The following is a 22,045-nucleotide window of genomic DNA, read 5'->3' on the forward strand; positions in this document are numbered from 1 at the left end:
GAGAAGCCTGTACGGGCTGAAACAGTCCTTCCATTGCTGGAACCGACGGTTCACCGAATTTCTACGAGGGTTCAACCTAGAGGCAATGAGCGCAGACCCGTGCGTATTCACGAGCCGAAACCGAAGCCAAAACTTAATTCTGGCAATCTACATAGACGACGGACTGATCGTGGCGCAGGATCGATCTCTGATAGATAAACTTCTCAGCGAGTTGGAGGCGGAATTTGAATTAACGCACAATGATGCAAATCTGTTTCTAGGTATACATATCGAACGAAAGCCCGACGGATCGATCTTCCTGCATCAGGAAGCGTACGCAAAAAGAATCCTGGATCGATTTAGAGTAGAGGAAGCAAACTCCGTTGCTATCCCCGCGGATCCACACCAGGAACTACACTCACTCGGGGAAGCGGGAGACGAAGGCGCCATCACGACGGCGCCGTATCGTGAAGCTGTCGGAAGCCTCATGTACTTGTCGGTGACGACGAGACCCGATATCACATTCGCAGTGAATCAGGCCAGCCGGTACCTGGAAAAGTCTTCAACGACACACTGGAAAGCTGTCAAGAGAATACTAAAATATCTCAAGGGCACGATAAATCACGGACTTCAATTCAAGTGTGACCAAAACGCAAAGCTACTCGCATACAGCGACGCGGACTACGCAGGGGACCCGGAAACGCGACGATCAACGACGGGATATGTGCTGAAACTTGGATCCAGTACAATATCGTGGAACTCGCGAAGGCAGCAAGTGGTTGCACTGTCAACCACAGACGCGGAATACATGGCCGCATGTCAGACCGCCATAGAAATAGCCTGGGTGAAAAGCCTTGTTAAAGAAGCTGCTAAACGTCGGCGATATTCAGACAACTTTGTTCATGGACAACCAGAGTGAAGCCAGCTTCACGATAAGCCTTATCAAAAATCCCGTATTTCACAAAAGGGTGAAACATATCGATGTACAGTTCCACTACATACGAGAAAGATACGCGGAAAAAGACTTCGCACTCGAGTACGTGGCATCAAAGGAGCAGCACGCAGACATTCTGACGAAGCCCTTACCTCGACAACAACATCAATATCATCGAAAAGCACTGGGAGTTCTCAAGAAACAGTTTACTAGTCAGGAAACCAAAGAAGAATGAAAATAAAGGCGATAAAATCAAAGCGGGAGTGTTGGAAAAGTTTTTACTGACTGATCTCAATTTTTTGTTTTCTTTTTCTCTATGATGTAACCTTTATTATTTATACTCTTGTGTGAGTCCGCGCTTCATAATAAGTGTACGGTGACGACGCTCTCTATTACTACAGTTAAAGATATTATTCTTGCATATCCCGAGTAAGATTTTATTTGCGCCATCCTAATCCTAACAATTGGAAAAAAAAATATGTGAAGGTAAAAAATAATTTTGTATAAATTCTGCGTTGAAAAAAAATTTTCACACAAATATAGTATTTATAGATTAAACATTAGCAGACGATACAATATCTTGCATAACTTCTAAAACTATTTCAAAAATCTATCTTGCAAATACGAATCTTCGCTATATTCGAAACTAGATGTACGGTACATCAAATATATTTTAAGAAAAAAAGAAAATACATTACAAGAAAATATCTGTGATGCAAATTAAAATCACAGAATTCGCCTACACAACCGGGTGGTAGCATATACTTCTGATATTTAAAATGAATACAATATAATAATAAAAAAATGTGTATTTACGTAAAAAATTGGTTTTCTCAATAAATCTCACGCGATTATACAGATTTTCGTATGATTTTTTATAGCATTATTTAGAAATTTAATAAGCAAATGTAGTTTTTCTTTTTCATACAATTGTTAAAAGAAATAATATCTTGAACATGTAAGAAGCATATTTTAAAGATAAATTATTATAGGAATAAAATGTTATGTAGAAACAAAATATTACAATTACAAAGTATTAAGGTAAGATAGATCGAACGAGACATTAGCATTTTCTTAAACATTAGCCGGCAGGTCAACACAATTAACAAACAATAGATCCTCGATGCGAGAAACGTATTAAACGAAAACGCGATCTGAGAACTGAGAACAGCAAACGGCCTCAGAGAGTTCTCGTTTATCCGTCGGCTAGTTAATATCTTTTCTTTATATTGCATTTTTTTTCTTAATATACTTAGAATTTGTAAAGATATCGTAATATATGTTCCGTTTTGTTTAGTTTGTTGAGTTCTATGTGTTCATCGATAGCTGTTTCTTTACCGATTGTTGTGTGATCTTTTTGTTTTTCCTAATATATGTGTTTAGTGCGAGTACGACCGCAGTCGAGCAAAGAGAGGTTAAGTTAAAGTTATAATAAATACGTAAATTAACACATTAAATTGTGTGGGTTGTTTTTCCCAAACCTGCGCAAATCTGATAGGTTATGGGTCTAGAACAAGGAAAATAAGGAAAATAAATATAGTAAACGGTATAGTAAAAACGAGTAATAAAATCACTGTTAAGAATAATGTCATTCCATTATTATGTTTTATGTTCTCTATGACTCTAGATCCGCTTTTGTTTTTCTCTCTGGTTATGTTGTTGGATATAGAGAAAGTAAACCGCGTGCAAATATGTAAAAGTATCTTATAAGTTTGATTCAAATATACTTATTTTGCTCAAGCATTACACGTACAGTTTGTTTAACTGCATCCTAAAGGAATAATCCTCATATATATTCAAGAATCACCGATCGTTTGTTCTAAGAAAATAGAAAAATGCATAGCAGCATACAGCACATCGAAAAGTTAACCGATGGAAACTATAAAGCATGGAAAATACAAATAAAAAGTGTACTTGTATATAATGAGGGCTATACAAGTGGCAAGATTGCGAAGCCTAAGGTGAAAGCAAATGCATCGAATTGGATAAACAAGGATGAAAAGGTGCTCGCACTCATTACGTTAAATGTGTCAAAGACAGAATTAGAACACATAAGAAAAGCTACAACATCTGAACAAACATGGGATAAGTTAGTGAGAATTCATAGCTCTAAAAGTCCAGTAAAGAAGGTAATAGACTAGAAGGTTCTCTGTAGACAACTAGATACTATACAACCTAAGAAAAAATCTTTTCAAATCAATGTCGCAATACACAAATAACTTTCAAGAAAAGGTTAATTTACTGGAAGATGCGGAAATAGAAATCCCATCCGAGTTGCAATTAATTATGTTATTAAGCAGTTTGCCTGAGGACTATGAAAATTTATGTGTGGCAATAGAATCAAGGGATCAAATATCAACGGTTGATTTTATCAAAAGAAAACTAATAGAAGAGGAGGCAAGGCGTCAAGAATAACGTGTATGTATGGTAATAAGGAAGATGGTTCGACGTCGGCGCTGATTTCCCGAAAAGCGCGCACAAACGAAGAAGCATCTGCACATATAAGCAAAAGTTCGATTAATGCCCGTATTAGACTATACATTGAAGATTGAGATTGAAGATTAAAGATTGAAATTTGACCAATCAAAACAAAGAGCCTTTAGCTCTTTTTGTTTCGATTAATTAAATTTCAATCTTTAATCTTCAATGTTCAATCTTCAATGCGTAGTCTGATACAAGCTTAAGAAGGATCAAGACAGAAAGAAATTTGAAGAAAATTGCTTCAATTGTGGTAAATATGGACATCTAGCAAATCGTTACCGTTTGAAAAGAAAAGATGGAGGTAAGACTAACCAAACTGAAAAAACAAAAGAAGAGAATCTTTATCATTTTTTAATCATGATCTCAGCTTTAATTTGTTTGACCGAGAAAAACGAATGGTATTTAGATAGCGGTGCTACGTTACATATGTGTAATAATAGAAATGCGTTCGATATTTTATCTGACAGACCGGTTATATAAGTAATATAAGTAGGGGAAGGTGGGGTAAGACGGACCGCGGGGTAAAATAGTCCATTTGCTAGATCTTATTAGTACGTACCTCTATCTGCTGGATAAACATAAAATTAATTTCCTTTTTGATGCTTTTTAACTGTTTAAAAATTACGTCATTATATCATAAGACTATCGTAAGTTATTTATAAAGAAACGTCAAATTCTTGCAAATAGATCTCGTGATCTAATTTCTTAGTATTACATTTTAAGTGACTAAGATTGCAAAACTTAAAATTTTTAAATTTTTTTACAAGTTCCATATTTCTGGTTATTTAGAAGTAATATTTCATCAGTTACATTTAAAAAATAATTTTGATACAGGTAAATAAAAATAAGATAATATTAATGTTGTTATGTGGGGTAAAATGGACCAATTTAAATGGGGTAAAACGGACCAATTTATATATTTGTTCTACTTATATTTTCTACTTATACTTTCTACTTATAGTTTTCTGCTTATATATTTGCTCTGATTTGAGAAATATTTTATATTTCATTTTTTTTTACTGGAAAAAGCTATGAAAAATAAAAAACGCACTGTTAAAAGTAGAAGAAACTTGAAATTTCTTGAAAATAATGTCTCCAAATAAAAACAGATTTTATAATAATTATTTATTTTATTTACATGCTTTATTTTAAAATGTTATATTTAATGTTATATTTAATATAAACGTTAAAAATTATAAAGATTATAATTATTTTAAAGATTTGTGTGTATAATAAAATGATTAATATTAAATTAATTTCTATTCTTATTCAAAAATATTTAATAAATAATATATAGTTTTGATTTTGAGTTAATCAGTTAAATTATTTCTTGATCCATATTATCTCGGCTTGGTCCGTTTTACCCCATGGGATGGTCCATTTTACCCCACCCATGGGGTAAAACGGACCAAAATTATGTTTTTAAAAATCTTAATAATAATTCAAACTTTTGCAAATTTTGAAAATTTAACATTATAATCTTATAGTTCATTTCATCATTTCATCATTTCATCATTATAATCATTAATATAAAAAATATAGCCATTTTCGCTTAGGGGGTCCGTCTTACCCCACCTTCCCCTACTATAAGTAGTATAAGTAGTTATACATATAAGTAATATAAGCTGGAAAAGAAAATATAATATTTCATGGAATAGGAAATGAATTAATATTAAATTGCACGATAAAATAAAACTAGTAAAGTTAATGAATGTATTATATGTACCCGAATTAAGAAGTAACTTGTTATCAGTTCCAGCTATGACTGAAAAGAAATATGAAGTAAACTTTCGGAAAATAACACGTATATTACTAGGCCAAACAGTTCGTTAGTTTTTACAGCAGTTAGAAAAAATGTATGTAGTTAAACAAATAAGAAATCATGAAGTTTTCAGTGTTAGCAATAACTTTCAAATTCAAAATTAAAATTATGGCATGAAAAGTATAGTCATTTAAATCGTTGCTCGGAATTAGATGCACATTACGAGCCGATTTCCGAGACGACGCCTCCTATCCCTCCATTATCGCTCGAGGCTCGACGATCGAGCTGCTGATAGCGCGTCTAATGTTTTGACTCAGGAGCGTCCCTATATAAATGTTAATAACGATTTCATGAAAGGTACAATCCTAGCCTAGGGGAACCTTAGATTATATAGGGACGCTCTTGAGCCAAAACATTAGACGCGCTATCAGCAGCCATTTACGGAAGGTTAAACAGTCAGAGTGACACCGACTTTTTATCAGAATCATATAATATCTTCCTGTTCTAAGCTTACTTTCTCCCTTCTGATCTAAAATCTTTCTTCTCTTTTCCTTATTTCACTCATCTCCTACCATTTTTCTCCCCATTCCTTAACTTATTCTTCTCCTCCTCATAAGTCCCTCATCGCTTCGGTCCATTGATTTGTAATACTAGCATTAACATTTTAATTTTTGACTAACAAGAGAACCTCGTAAACCCAAAAATTCTGATTTTTATGAAACTTTACACATAAGGGGAGAGGGGGGGGGGTCAATAGATAAATTTAGAAATCTTTAATTGCTGCCCAAAGACGGTTTTAAGGGGTAACACTACCCCTTATATGTAGAGCGGCTTTTCGTTTTTCACGATATACTACTCAAAAAATGTTTTATACAAAAGTTTTATAGTAAGAATACCTCTATTTAACCACCTTGATAAAATTAAAAAAAAATATTTTTTAAAGAAAATTTTTCCAAAAATCTTTAAAAAAATAATTTTTTTTAAATTTGAATAATGTGGTTAAATAGAGGTGTTCTTACCATAAAATTTTTTCATATCTTGAATAATTTTCGAGATATATCGAGAAAAGTAAAAAGCCGCTCTACATATGAGAGGGGATTTCTTTCCTTAGAATCGTTTTTGAGTGGCAACTAAAATTTCTAAATTCATCTATTGACTCTTCCTACATGTATGTAAAGTTTCATCTTAAGAACATCCCTGTGATGATACTCTCTAGAAGAGCTTTTTTTGCGAAGGAGGGGAAAATCTTCGAAAGACACCCTGGGGGCCGTGTGCAAGATAGTGCAGGATTCGGCATACACCAAGTGCAATGTGCAATGTGCCGCCTACCTGCTAAAAACTGCCCCTCATGCTGTTACCCCCCTCCCCTCCGGCCCTAATGAGATAGATAGGATAGATCCTGGAATACTTGTGGCACTACTTTAAGATCCATTATCCATATGACCTACCACATCATATGTGTTGACAGTGTTCTCTATAATGTATTAAGATATTTATTACAAACATTAGTAATAATATGTATTATATAAGAATATTTATAACAAACATTATTGTAATTATCTATAAAAATCTTTTACTTACGAATAATTCCTATATTTCATAGTATTTAGAATCATAATGTTTCTAAAAAAATTGTTGCACACAGAAATATTCCTTGCACAAGGAACAACGTATTATAGCAGGTGCGTCACATATGGAACAGCGTGGTATATTTTGTATATCTTTTCCGGAGAAATAAAAATCTACTGGATTTTCAAACTGTGATAACCGTTCTTCAATGTAGCAACTTTTAAACCAAGCATGTTTGAAAAGATTATGTTGTAATTAATTTTGTAATTAATTTTGATTGTAATTTAATGATATTATTTTTCAAATGTAAATTGATATCACATCATCTTATTTACATCTTTTTCGCGTAAATAAATGATTTGTACGTGATATAAAATATGTGCAATTGCAATTACACGTAAATGAGTGATATGAACGTGATAAAAAATATATGCAATTGCAATTACGCGTAAATGAGTGATGTGAACATGATATAAAATATATGCAATTGTGATTACGCGTAAATGAGTGACATAATGATATTGAAAAAGGCCAGTTTTGGACGATGCGTAGAAAAGACTTTGTTTAAGGCCTGCTAATGTTTTTATCGCAGCATCGAAATCAGAAAAATTAATTATACACTTTCAATCTTTACAAATGTATTTTTACCCGCAACTGGAAGCTTCAGTGTGTTATTATTAGACTCTTGGATCGGACATTGTCCCGAAAACAAGAGTTTATGCCATCTAAAGATAAACATATATGGATTTTAACAATACCAACAAAATTACAGGAATGATTCAATCCCTTGATGTTTATGGGTTTAGAATATGGAAAAATATTGTGAGTACTTATCACCATAATCTTTTCAAATATGTCTGTTTTAAAAGTGGCTACATCGAAGAACGGCCATCACACACAGTTTGAAAATCCAGTAGATTTTTGTTTCTTCGGAAAAGATATATAAAAAATACCACGCTGTTCCACATGTGGCGCACCTGCTATAATACGTTGTTCCTGGTGCAAAAAATATTTTTGTATGCATTTTTTTAGAAATATCATGATTGTACTATGAAATACTATGAAATATAGAAATTGTTCGTAAGTAAAAAATTTTTATCTAGATAATTACAATAATGTTTGTAATAAATATCTTTATACTTTATAGGGAACACTGTCAACACATATAGTGTGGCAGGTCATATAGATAATGGATCTTAAAGTAGTGCACAAGTATTCCAGGATCTAACTAGGGTTCTAATCTAATTAGGGTTGGGGGGGGGGGGGAGCAGGTAGGCGACATACACATTGCACTTGGTGTATCGAATATTGCACTATCTTAGGGTACGGGCTCCAGAGTGTTCTTCGAAGATTTTCCTCTCCCTCGCAAAAAAAAGCTCTTCTAGAGAATATCATTACAGAGATGTTCTTAAGATGAAACTTTACACACATGTAGGGGGACTCAATAGATGAATTTAGAAATTGTATAATAGTTGCCGCTTCAAAAACGATTCTAAAGGAAGAAATCACCCCTCATATGTAAAGCGGCTTTTTACTTTTCTCGACACATCTTAAAAATTATTCGAAATATCAAAAAATAAAAATTTTATGATAAGAACACCTCTATTTAACCACATTAATAAAATTTTTTTAAAATAATTTTTTTTAAGATTGTTGAAAAATAATCTTTTTAAAAATTTTTGAAAAAATTTTATTTAAAAAATAAAAATAATTTTTTAAAAATTTTATTTAAAAAATAAAAAATATTTTTTTCAAAATTTTATTAAGGTGGTTAAATAGAAATGTTCTTACTATAAAACTTTTGTATAAAACGTTTTTTGATATCTCGAATAATTTTTGTGGTGTATCGTGAAAAGCAGAAAGCTGCTCTACATATAAGGGATGGTTTCACCTCTTAAAACCGTTTTTGGGCAGTAATTGAAAATTTTTGCTCTTATTTCTAAATTCATCTATTGATTCCCCCCCCCCCCCCTACATGTGTGTAAAGTTTCATCAAAATCAGAATTTTCGGGGTTCGCGAGATTCCCTTGTTAGTGAAAGACTAAAAAAAATTGGACTAAACGCATCCAAAGTAAAACCCTGTGCTTATAGTGATAATATTAATGGTTATAATGTGATATTAGTTGTTTATGTTCCGCTTATATATATATATTTTAGTCAACTACAACATATTGCAAAATTATTAAAATCGGCGGAGGATACCTCGAGTAGTTTCCTTGTTAGTGATATCTGAAAAAAAACTATGTATGGACAATAGAAGATTAGGAACAAAGGAGAACTTTTTCTTAGATCATAAAGTTACTAAGAATATTAAAGTTATTGATACGTCATTCTGCAGCTATATCGGATTATGACGTCAAAAGCAACGAATTAAGCGTGAATTTTTCCGACAATACTCGTCGGAATAAATAAGTTCTTTTTTCACGACATATTTGCAATGACTATTCACAAGTTAAAAATAGCTATAGTTATCGACTTCTTATAGTTTACTTATTTACTTATTTTATCAAAACAATTTTATTTATGTTTTAATATATATTCCAAAAAATAATTGCATATATTTTTTATTTATTTACTTCTGACACTATAAATCAATATTATTGCAATGATAGAATAATTTGCAATCAGGGCAATAATTCAGAAAAAGCAAAAATTTATAATTTCAATAAAGTGTTTAATTTTTAACTGGACATAAAAAATTTTTCGATATATTTTTAATTTATTAATATTTTCGAAACAAAATTTGCCATTCGACTAAATATAAATAAAGACGCAAATATATCTGCTATTTTTAGCGAGTTAAGTAGATGCTTTGCGTCATACATATACATATTTTTGTCCTGGGGAAGTGAAGCAAGTATGAAGTGTCGCCACTCAAGCTATAATAGATAATTGGCAAATCGATTTTTTCTTCATGTAAGTCATGTAGCAGAGGAAAGCTTTATATACTAATTGAATCTTTGTAAAAAAATTGAGTTATCATTTATAATCGTTAACATTTTTATCATTATTTACACAAATAATCATTATTTGTAACGAAACAGTAACTATTCAGGTAGAAATTTCCCTCGATCTTCCCTGAATATATACGAGTCCCGCATGGGAAATATTAGCTTGAAAAATCCAGACGGGTCCTAGCTATAAATTTTCCACGATTTTTCCCAGATTTTGGTTAAAAAATATCTATCTGTATTTTTTCCTGGATCTGACCGGGTCCGATCAGGGAAAAACCAGTTTTTCTATTCTGAATTTTCAGGTTATTTTAACGTTTGTTAAATATTTTACGGCTCAAAATAGTAACACCTTAGAGCATATCAAAGAGTTTTACGGTTCGAAATAAAAGAAAAAACGGTTTGAAACGTACAAAATGTGTGATCGCATTCGCGGCTTCTCGTTTACTGTTAAGGAAGCGAAAATATCGGACGAGGAAAAAATTAGAAACAAAAATAGTGAACATCAAAACTGAAAGTGACACGAGTGACGAAAGTGACTTGATAAAAAACAAGTATTCGCGATCTAACAGTAATGAAGATACTGATAATGCTGTAAATGAGAATGTCTATCATGTACGCGACGAAGAGGAAACTGATGGCCTGGAAATATTTATGGAAAATAACAATTCAGAGCTCGAAGATGATATGTCAGATCCAAAAAGAGAAATCAAAAATTCAGAGCTTGAAGATGATATATTAGAATCAAAAAGAGAAATCGATGAATGCAATTAAGGTCACAATAATGAGGACGAAATGGCTAATCAAATGGAAAAATTACGTCAGTGGATTGTAACCAACCAAATTCCACACAATCAAGCAGATGAATTGCTGGATATTTTACGATCTAGATTAATGCCACTTTTATCCAAATCTACAAAAACGTTTATAGGAACGTCATCCGCAAAATACAATATCGAACCGATGCAGGATTCGGATGGCTCTACAGGAGAATTTGTTCATCTGGGCATAAAAAAAACCTTATTAAGTACATTAATCCAGAAGTACACACCAATAACATAATACATTTACAATTTAACATTGACGGCATATCGCTCTTTAAATCATTCGCTAAAGAGTTTTGGCCAATTTTAGGTCGTATACATTTTACGCCAATGATATACGATCCGTTTCCTGTTGCCATATATTCTGGAAATTCAAAGCCCAAATAATTGTCAAAATATTTGCAGAAATTTATTCAAGAAATAAATACGTTGCAAGTAGAAGGATTTGACGTGGAAAATAAACACTATGCAATCAAAGTGAAATGTTTCATCTGTAATACACCGGCCAGATCGTTTCTGAAGAGCATTTCTAGTCATACTGGATTTCACTGTTGCGAAAGGTGTACCGTTATTGGCAAAAAAGTGAATAAGGTGACAGTTTTTCCGAGTGTTCGACAGTTCGAAAAGAACCGATGAATCGTTTCGAAGTTTCACGCATTCACTCCATCATACAAATGTCACACCTTTATTGCTCATCGATCCACCAATTAACATGATTGATTGTTTTGTATTGGATTTTATGCACTTATGCTGCCTTGGTGTCATAAAACGTCTTCTCGAATATTGGACCTCTAACAAAAATGCTAAATTTAGTCATGCGTTCAAAATGAAATTAAGTCGCAGCTTGGAAAGTATACGTCAATGCCTTGTGATTTTCAGAGGAAGCCGAGAGAGTTAAATAGTTTAGCTAAGTGGAAAGCGACCGAATATATGTTATTTCTATTATACATCGGTCCAATAGTCTAGAAAGACCTTTTAAACAAAAGCCAATACGACAACTTCTTACTATTCCATATGGCTTGTTGGTTACTTTGCACAGAAAGTACCGCCAACACGTACAGTGATAATGCGAAAAAATATTTGAAAGCATTTTACTTATCATCACAAGAAATTTATGGTGAAGATTTTGCAGTTATCAATGTGCATAATTTGATACATTTGACTGATGATGCAAAGAATATGAATAGCAGCTTAATAAATATTAGTGCATTTGCATTTGAAAATTGTTTGGAAAAAATTTAAAAAATGATCCATTCGCCTTATCGGCCATTAGCCCAAGTTTGTCGACGACTACATGAGAAAAAATATTTACAAAATATGAAACTTACAGTATCAAACTCAGTTGAATATTGTCACGAAGGCGAATATATTTCAAATCTCAAATATAAAGGCACATTGTTAACAACAAAGTCGCCGAATGACGTGGTCTTATTGAATGACGATTCTATGTTAAAGATTACAGAATTTGGTATGACACAAGAGAACAAATTATACCTGAAAGGCAAAAAACTGAAAAAAAAAAAGTATTTATGAGTATCCATCAAATTTGAGCGTTACACACACGTGGGAAACAGAAATCGAAATCTCTGAAATTACGATAACTAGACCGATAAGTTTTATAAAAAGTAAAACTGTTTATTTACGTTTAAAATTTCATCAAGAATCCCCAAATAATAGATGTTTTGTACTAAGTTACTTGCATTCAACATAATCAAAGTTAACTTTATAACTTTTATAACCTTCTCTTCATCATTCAATTATACTCTCACCAAGCAAAAAGGTATTTGTAATACACATACGGTTATTATATTTTATTTCAAAAATCCAAGAACATAATTTTTGTGTTTTAGCTAACATATACATGGCATTTCGTATTCGATTATTGTTTGTACATAGAATTCACAAAATATCCCGTAAACACAACGATGTAATAGTTGGATTCAGCGATCGATTCTGATCGACACACAACCCTAACCTAACCTAAAGTTTGAATCGATTTTCATGAACAACTCAATCGATACATACATGTTTTTAATGGCTACCTTAGACCTGCGCCCGGCATCGATTGTTAAACAAAAGAAAGTCGAAAAAAGTAAAAAACAGAAGGAAAATCCTTTTGTCTTGTTGTGTTGTGCAAGATACAGGAAAAACAACGAACAAGAAAAAGTATTCACGTATTTATATAGACGACAATTTAAAAATATAATGTACAATTCCTGAAAAACGCGCTTTAAAAATGTAATCGAAAGTCTTTGAAAATCAAAATACATTTGTCGAAAAGATTTGTCGGAATTTGTCTGAAAAATAGACGAAATGATAGATTCCGACAAATTCTGACAATTTTCGGACAATTTCACATAAATTTTGTTACAGAATTGGAAAACTGTCGGAAATTGTTCAAAGTCAGACTATTTCGCATGGAGGATAGAAAGGTTAGATCAGGTTAAAAATGTTACAATTTCGAGATTTTCTAAATTTTAATCACAGTAAATTGCTGAAATATTTTTCATCTTTTAGAGACTTTCGATTAATGTAATTGTATGAAACAAAAATAAACACGGAATGCAGTCTAAAACTTCACTCATTGCAGACAACCCATAAGAAAATAATAATTTCATTACTTTAAAGTTAATATTCTTGTCTCATTTTCTTGTTGTGAAGATGAGCAACTGTTCGGACGATGATTTTGATGAATACATATACCAAATCGTAGAATTCGTGAAAAGAGGCCGACCATCCATCAGAACCATTGACATTGTTCCCATGAAATGGATAAACTTTAACAAAAAACACTGCTATATCGAGGCAAACTATAAACCCCCTCCATATACAGAGGAAGACTTTGATGAAATACAAAAAATGGTCGAAAATATTGTGGACGCCCCAGAGGAATGGCCTGTATATAGAGTGAAGATAGTAGCTCGAGGAAGTAAGTATATGTATGTACAAGTACCTTTAATAATTAGGTTGGATAATAATATGATATAAATAATTAAGCCTCTAAAAGCGATTCGACTTTTCGCTGGATCCGACGCAACTACCTCTTAGCAAGTTGGTATTAATTACTCGCTCATTGAGGCATTGCAGTGCAACATTTTTTTCTGTGTACTACTACGTGAATAATTTATTTTGCAAAGTATTCTCCAAAATTTTTCAAATTTTCGAAATTATCAAAATTTGCAGAATATAAAGTTTTAAAATTTGCAAAATTTAAACGAAATTATTTACGTATAAATTTATACATAATTTAAAAGAACTATAACTATATACCATATAAATTAACATTTGTCATTCTGAAATTTTTATAGAAACATATATTGACGCCCTCAAAAAGCTCAAATTACTAAGCGATAAAAGATTCGCTTTCACATCCGAATCGGACATTAAACCCGGGCAAAAGTCAGCCTTGATTGAAGAAAATTTCAAATCCAAGGTCCTTCAAAAAAATTTCGACGTATGAAAAGAATTGATGACTGTCAAACGGATTTCTAACAATCAAAAGAATATTTCCAATGGTAGATGACTTTTCATTTATTGTATGATAGATTTATTTTTATTTATAAATGTTTATAAACTGATTTTATTATGTTTTTATAGGTGTCACTTGTAAAAGCGGACAGAAAAGAAAGAACGAAATCAATCTGTCGATACAACCGAAACCTAAACAGCTGAAATCAGGTTCGTATTGCAAGTATACAAAATATTTTCATAAACTATGATTGTAAATACATAAGTATTTAAAAAATATGTATATTAATATATTTAAATAAATTTCATATTTGTAGCATCATCTTGTAATGACAAACCAAGTGTAGTATATTTTTCAGACGAAAACACAGAGCATTAATCAAGTAAATTGGAATCAAATTAATAACAAACTTAACTGAAACATATGTTTCTGACTAGACTTCATTCCTGTATTTTAATGTAAAAACATCAGTTTACTAATCAATTCTATATATTTCAGATGCAAAGAATGATGATCCGTATTTAAATGTCAAAGGTATTATAAACTGTTCTAAATAAAGTATGTTTTTACTTTTTATTAAAAGTGATTTTTTTCTCTTACAGATCGGCAATCTACTTCAATTATTGTAGATGTGTTAGCCTCAACGATTGATAACGCTTCACGTGGCAAAATAATTGATGTAACGGGGAAAACTTGGACGCTAATAAAGCAAATAAATGGTGAGGATGCAAGAATTAAAACATATTACGGATGTATATTCATATATTATATAAATAATATAAAATTTAATATTTATTTTAATAATTCCATAGATAATAAGGCGGATCCGCAATTGGATAATATTCAATCGAAAAAAAAAGACAACTCCAGGGAGGGTCAATACAAAATTAGATAATCTGAAGACTTTAAACGTTTCCTCTATAAATTATCTCCAACTCATGAAAATGCTGGAAGGAATTGTTGTAACCCTTGAAGTCTTGGCAAATCAAGGCCTCATTCTAAATGTACTTGAAGCGTCAGCATTTACATAAAACGGGATTGCTTATTTGGGAAGGTTCGAAGACAAATATAATTTTGATCTATCTTTCAAGTCGGTAGAAGAGTTCCAAAACTTTGATGTACAATTGAAGGACCCTACTTGTCTCAAGGATTTTGTAAGTGCATTTATAAAATTGATTCCTATTTATTTGTACGACTAATAAATTTATTTTCAATTGCAGATGGCGTCCTTATTTTGTTTAATAGATAGTTGTAGACAATATACAAAAACTATTAACAACGTTTTAAAAAAATATGTCTCGGGACGTTGCACTGAAATATACTGCACAAAAATAATGTGCAGATAAATTTATCCTAAAGGGAACAATTTTTTGTAAATGTTGATACGTAAAATATTTCAAAATATTACTACATACATATATTATACATATGAGTTAACTTTTTTCAAGAGAATTTTGTAATGTATTAATATAATAAACGATTATAATATTTTAGACGTGGTGCTAAGTAAGCACACCAATGAAAATAATTCACAACTTACTGAGAAGGAAGTCTTATCCAGCTTGGGTACATGCGTAACCAATGCTAAGGATTGGGACGGATTTCGTGTGAAGCGAAATAAGCAGTAAAGTTATTATTTTTAACGAATCGCTTTTTATTTCATATTTATATAGGTGTAGTAATTTATGCTTATTACTTGCAATTTTACAAGGAAGAAAACTATAAACCCAAAGAGGACTTCCGTTTCCGGCGCAGTAGCGAGAGGCACGTGGTGATTGAGCGTGAGTGAGTGACGGAAAGGAGAGAGTGTGTGGAAGGAGAGGAAAGGTAGGAGTGTGTGGAGGAGAGAGTGGAGGTGTGAGTGAGAGCGTGTGAATGAGGTGGGCATAGGGAAGGGCAGGATAGAAGGGAAAAAGGGCCCAGAGTATAGAGTGACAGGTGGGCAGGTGGGCTGGCATAGACTACGGCGTGTAAAGAGAGGAAGAGGTGGTGCGAGTGGGCAGGGATGGATGGTAAGGCGCGATCTGGCGGGATAGAAAAGAGGAAGGCAAGGGAAAGATGCATGAGCCTGGGGAATGTTGAGGAAATGTTTAAGAGGAAGAGGGAAAAATCAGGGGAGAGAAGGAAGGAGGAGGAGGATGAGGGATTTAGGAAGAGTAGGAAAACGCAGAGATCGCCAGGGAAAATGGAGGGGGAAGGAGGGGGAGAGACAGAGGGACAGAGGGAAGGAGGGGCAGAGGGTCTAGAGGAGTTGATCAGGAAGTGGAAAAAGGAAATGGAGGAGGTAATGGAGGAAATGAGAGGGGTAAAGGGATGGAGGGAAGAATTAAGGGCGATGAAGGAGGAGGTGAAAGAAGGGATTAAAGACAATGGAAGGATGGTAAGGGAGGAAATGGAGGAAATGAGAAGAGAATTTAGAGAGAGAGAGAGAGGAGGTGGAAGGAGGAAAGGGAGGTCATGAAAAAAAGTATAGAAGGACTGGAGGAAAAAGTGGAAAGAATAGAGGGGAGGAAGGCGGAAAAGGGAGAAGAGGGAAGGAGAGAGGGGAGAGAGAGCGAGGGGGAAACAAAGGACAGACTAAAGAAAGTAGAAAGAAGGATAGAGATAAAGGAGAGAGAGGAGAGGAGGAAAAATATATTGATTAAAGGGGTAGAGGTGAAGGAGGGGAAGAAGAAAGAGGCGGTGGAGGAGATATTTAGAGCCGTGGGGGCAAAGGTAGAGATCAAAGAAATTAAGGGATTAGGAGGAGAGGGCGGAAAAGGAAGGGAAATGCTTTTGGTTAAGTTGGGGAATGAGGAGCAGAGAAGGGAAGTGTGGGCGAAGAAAGGAATGTTGAAGGGCAGGAGAGAAAGGATATTGGAAGACTGGACATGGGGGGAAAGAAGGATGAGATGGAGGCTGGAGGAAGTAGCACGGAAGGAGGAAAGGGAAGGGAGAAAGGTGTGGATAGGATACGGCAAGGTTAGGATTGATGAACAATGGTGGAGGTGGGACGAGGAGGAGGAAGTGCTGAGAGATGGGAAGGGAAACATAAGACAGGGGGGACAGGGGGAAGACGGAGGAGGAGGGAAGAAGGAGGAGAGGAGGTAGGAGAGGGGGGAGGGAAAAAGAAAGGGAAGGGCAGAAGGAAGTAAAAAAAGGGTGGAAAGGGTGGAAGGTGGTGTTCTGGAATGTTGCGGGGATGGGAAGGAAGGACATGGATTTTTGGAGGAGCATAGAGGAGTGGGACGTGATGATTCTCTCAGAGACGTGGTTGGATGAGAAGGGATGGAGCAGAATAAAAGAAAAGCTGCCAAAAGGATTTAAGTGGGGGGTACAGTTAGCGAAGAAGAGATGCAAAAAAGGGAGGGGGATGGGGGGAATGGTGATGGGAATCAGAAAGGAATTGTGGGAGAAGGGGTCAAAAATAGAGGTAGAAAAGGATGGGATGGTAGTAGGGAGAGTGAAAGTAGGTAGGGAGAGGTGGAGGATAATAGGGGTATACGCGGGGGATGGAATAGAAAGGACGTTGCAGGGGATGGAAGAATGGGTAGAGGAGAAAGAGGGGGGAGTGAGGGAGATAATAGGGGGGGATTTTAATGCAAGAACGGGAAGAGAGGGGGGAGGGGTGAGAGGGGAAGAAGAGGAGGAGGAGGGAGAGACGGGAAAAAGGCGATCGAAAGACAAGAAGATAAATAGAGAGGGGAGGAAGCTACTGGAATATATAGAGGAAAGAGGGTGGGAGATCTTTAATGGGAGTATAAGAGGGGACTGGGAGGGGGAGTATACATTCACAGGAGGGAGGGGAAACACAGTAATCGATTATATAATAGGGGAAGGGGAGATAAGGGACAGGTTAGAGGAGATGAGGGTAGGAGACAGGGTGGACTCGGATCACCACCCGGTAGAGTTATGGGTAAGGGGGGAGGTGAAGAGGAAGAAAGGGAGGGAAGAAGGGGGTAGGGGCAGAAGGGGGATATGGGATCGTGAAGGGAGAGAGAAGTTTGCGGAAAAAATGGGAAAGATACGGATAGAAGGGAAGGGGATGGGAGAGGAGTGGGATAGTTTGGAGAGCAGGATAAAGCAGGCGTTGAAGGAGACGGAAGAGGAATTGGGAAAGGGGGAAGAGAGAAGAAAAGGATGGTGGGATGAGGAATGTGTAAGAGAAAAGAAGCGGGTAAGGAAGGAATTAAGAGATTGGAGGAGGAAAGGGGGGGAGGGAGAGAGGTATAAAAGGGAGAAGAGGGAATATGGGAAACTGTGTGAAAGGAAGAAAGAGGAGGAGAACAGAAGATGGGAAAGACGAGCGGAAGAGGCGAGAAGAGAGAGTGAGGTGTGGGAGATTGTAAATAGGGAGAGGAGGAGGAGGAAGAGAGTAAATGAGGGAATAGGGATGCTAGATTGGAAGGAGCATTTTATGAGGATATTAGGGGGAGTGGAAGGGAGGGTGGTTAGAGGGGGGGAGAGGAGTGGACAGGGGGAGGGAAAGGAGGAGGAGGAGATAGATAGGGAGGAGATAAGGAGAGCATTGAGAACGATAAGAGACGGAAAGGCGGCGGGGATTGATGAGATACCAGCGGAGGTATGGAAGTATGGAGGGGAAGAACTGGAGGAGTGGGTATGGGGATTTTGCAATAGGGTTTGGAAAGGGGAGGGATGGCCGGAAAATTGGAAAGAGGGGGTAATAGTGCCGATAATGAAAAAGGGGGAGGGAGAGAAGGTGGAGGAATATAGGGGGGTGACGATGATGCCGACCTTGTATAAGGTGTATGTGATGGTGTTGGCGGAGAGAGTGAGAGAGGAGATAGAGAGTAGGGGAATAATGCCGCACAATCAGACGGGCTTCAGGAGAGGAATGGGGACGATCGACAATATATATGTGTTAAATTATCTGGTAAATAAGCAATTGGGAAAGAAGAAGGGAAGGATGGTGGCAATGTTTGTCGATCTGAAGGCGGCGTTTGACTCAGTGGAGAGGGGAGTTTTGGTGGAGGCGATGAGGGAGCGTGGGATAAGAGAGGGATTGGTAGTGAGAGTGGAGGAGATTATGAGGGAAACGAGGAGTAGGGTAAGGGTAGGAGGGGAAATGGGGGAGGCATTCTGGACGGCAAGAGGGGTGAGACAGGGGTGCCCACTTAGCCCGCTACTTTTTAATGTGGTAACGGCGGATTTGGAGGAGGAGATGGGAAAGATCAGATGGGGAGGGGTGAGGTTGGGGGAAGGGAGAGTACACACCTTAGCTTACGCGGACGACATAGTCATGATGGCGGAGAATGAGGAGGAGATGGGGAGTATGATAGAGAGGCTGGAGGGGTATTTGAAAAGGAAGAGGCTGGAGCTAAATTTAGGTAAGACTAAGATTCTGAGGTTTAGAAAGGGGGGAGGAAGGATGGGGAAGAAAGTATGGAGGTGGAGAGGGAAGGTGATAGAAGAGGTAAAGGAATTCAGATATTTAGGATACACGCTGAAGAGGAACGGAAAACAGGAAGAGCATGTAAGAGAAAGAGTAATGAGGGCAGCGGCTATAATGGGGCAGGTGTGGGGGATAGGTAAGAGAAGGTTTGGGAAGGATTGGGGGAGGAGAATGTGGCTTTTCGACAGATTGGTATGGACGGTGATGGGATACGGAGCGGAAATATGGGGGTGGAAAGAAAGAAAGAAGATGGAGAAATTGGAGGAGAGATACATGAAGTGGGTGTTGGGGGTAGACGGAAGAACGCCGGGATATATGATAAGGGAGGAGTTGAAGAGGGAAAAATTGAGAGGAAGAGCAGGGAAAAGGGCGTGGGATTTTGAGAGAAGACTGGAAGGGGGGAAGGGGAGTGAGCTGGCGAGAAGGTGCTGGGGGGAGATGAGGGAAAGAGTAGGAAAGGGAAGGGCAAACTCAGAATGGGAGGGAGAGAGGAGAAAGTTCTTCGAGGAAAGGGGAATAGAGACGGAGGAGGAGGAGGGAAGGAAGGAAAAAGAGGATTTAGAATATGGGGAGATTAGAAAAAAGGACAGGGAGATACAGGAGAGAGAAAGAGAGGAAAAGATAGGAGGATCAAGATACAATAGATGGTATGGAAAGGTGATAGGAGAGGGGGTACCGGGTTATCTTAAAAAGGGGTGGGGAGAGAGTAGATGGAGGAGAGTGGCGAGGTTTAGGTTGGGAAGTGAAATGAGGGAGGGAAGGTACTGGGAGACGGAGGAGAAGAGGAAATGCAGGTTATGTGGAACGGAGGAGGAGACATGGGAGCATGCGTGGGAGAGTTGCAGGGAATGGAAGGAGGGAGGAGGAAGTTGGCAGGAACAAGTGGGAAAGATTTTGGGAGAAGAGGGGGAGGGAGAATGGTGGATGAGAGAGATAGAGGAGGAGAGGAAAAGGGAGGAGAGTGGGAGGGAGAGAGGGGGGGGGGGGGGGGGGGGGGGGGGGGGGGGGGGGGGGGGGGGGGGGGGGGGGGGGGGGGGGGGGGGGGGGGAGGGAAGAGAGAGGGTGAGAGAGAGAGAGAGAGAGAGAGAGAGAGAGAGAGAGAGAGAGAGAGAGAGAGAGAGAGAGAGAGAGAGAGAGAGAGAGAGAGAGAGAGAGAGAGAGAGAGAGAGAGAGAGAGAGAGAGAGAGAGAGAGAGAGAGAGAGAGAGAGAGAGAGAGAGAGAGAGAGAGAGAGAGAGAGAGAGAGAGTCGGGGAAGGAACGGGAATAAAAGATGGAGATAAGAAAGGCGAGAGGAAACGGAAGTCACCTTTGCGAGCGTGTGTGTGTGTGTATAGGTTGAAGGGAAAAGGGAAAGGGCGCAGCCGGATGAAAGCATGTTGGACGGCAGGGCGTCTAGACCCGAATCTCGCAGTCGGGAGGATAAGGGCAGGAGTAGTATAAGATAATTTTAAGGATAGTCTTAAGTAGGTTTAGTAATAAGGTTAGAGTTAAGAATAATTGTAAGGATAGTTATAAGTTAGGTTTAAGTAAATGTGTATTGAGGATTAACCCCAAGGGGAAAATAAAGACACTACTACTACTATAAACCCAAAGATTTTCTAGTCACGACAAAGAATACTTTTTTTAGTTATATATGTAAGTACGGGCAATTTGTGATAATGTATTTTCAGTTTAAAAACGCGTATTAGTAAGTTGTTTTGTAAGTTGGGAAAATGTACATTATTTCTAACAGAATATTAAAAATTCGCTTTCAATTATAGGTATATACGTACGTTCGATTAATGATAATGTATTTTTAGTTTATAAACACCTGTTATTTGTTTTATAAGTTTCGAAACCTTTTAATGTGGAAAATATAAAACATTTTTAATAGAATATTGAAAATTATTTATTTTTTCTTTTTTTTCAGGTATTTATAAATAAATATTTCCTCCTTATATATTTTAATGGCGGTTTTTCGGTCAAATGAATAATTACAAGTTGTTCTTATTGTTATTGTTATTGTTATTGCTATTATTATCGAACAATCCAGAAGAAAACTCGGATAAAATAAGGGCTCTAGGCGAGATTTCAGGATAATTTCTAGGAAAAACTGTGGAAACAAGCCTGGGCCTGAGTACATTTTAGATAACCTGGGCCCTGGATAGGCTTTCTTATATTAATATAAAATTAATTTTTTATTAGCGGATCTACTTGGTATGTTAATAAAAATTTCTTATAAGTTAATTTTGTTAAATTTTATTACATTTTGATATAATGTCAAATTCCAAATTGATTTCTAAAATACATGCAAAATTGTACGAAAGTTGATGTAAAAGTAATGTCTCTAATTTTTTTTTTTTTTTTAGAAAATTTAATTTCTACAATTATAATTTTTACGTTGAAGTACTCTTCAATTATTAACAAACATTCAGTTATTTTTTCACAAAATCATCATCTATGTACATACTTTTACCATCTTTGAATCAGACGCTGTATTCTAAACTGGGATGGACTGTTTTTCCTTAACCCCCTCATAGTCTGGATCTGGCACCCTCAAATTATCACTGCAATACATGTCGTTTTGCAGGGATATAAATGGATGCCAGACGGTGACACGCTTTAAAAAGTGTATGTGAAGCCTTCAATAGTCGCAGCAAGAAATTTTCTTGAAGAAATTTTACGAGTCTGGAATACAACGTCT

The 22,045-nt window shown here is 36.2% G+C and overlaps 2 protein-coding genes across 9 annotated transcripts in view; one reads left to right on the plus strand and one right to left on the minus strand.

The window, feature by feature from the left end:
• LOC105669372 (uncharacterized) overlaps nucleotides 1–15,612 on the plus strand; it is a 28,514-nt gene extending 12,902 nt beyond the window's left edge. For 2 of the 6 annotated variants that reach the window (XR_010888705.1, XR_010888707.1), the window contains exons 2-8: nucleotides 13,162–13,429; nucleotides 13,809–14,015; nucleotides 14,098–14,178; nucleotides 14,468–14,503; nucleotides 14,572–14,688; nucleotides 14,782–15,123; nucleotides 15,190–15,612. Coding sequence is in view for 1 of the 6 variants with exons in the window: in XM_067350235.1 (XP_067206336.1) it covers nucleotides 13,970–14,015; nucleotides 14,098–14,178; nucleotides 14,468–14,503; nucleotides 14,572–14,688; nucleotides 14,782–14,864 (363 nt within the window). In the remaining 5 variants the exon portion in view is untranslated. Of the gene's footprint in view, nucleotides 1–13,161; nucleotides 13,430–13,808; nucleotides 14,016–14,097; nucleotides 14,179–14,285; nucleotides 14,352–14,467; nucleotides 14,504–14,571; nucleotides 14,689–14,781; nucleotides 15,124–15,189 lie in introns of all 6 variants that reach the window. The other 4 variants (XR_010888706.1, XM_067350235.1, XR_010888708.1 and 1 more) reach the window with 3 other exon arrangements.
• The window catches only part of LOC105669371 (uncharacterized), a 57,238-nt gene that overhangs the window by 17,681 nt on the left and 17,512 nt on the right, over nucleotides 1–22,045 (minus strand). The gene's annotated exons all lie outside the window — the stretch shown is intronic.

Source organism: Linepithema humile, chromosome 2 (assembly GCF_040581485.1).
Source record: "Linepithema humile isolate Giens D197 chromosome 2, Lhum_UNIL_v1.0, whole genome shotgun sequence".
Taxonomy (NCBI): domain Eukaryota; kingdom Metazoa; phylum Arthropoda; class Insecta; order Hymenoptera; family Formicidae; genus Linepithema; species Linepithema humile.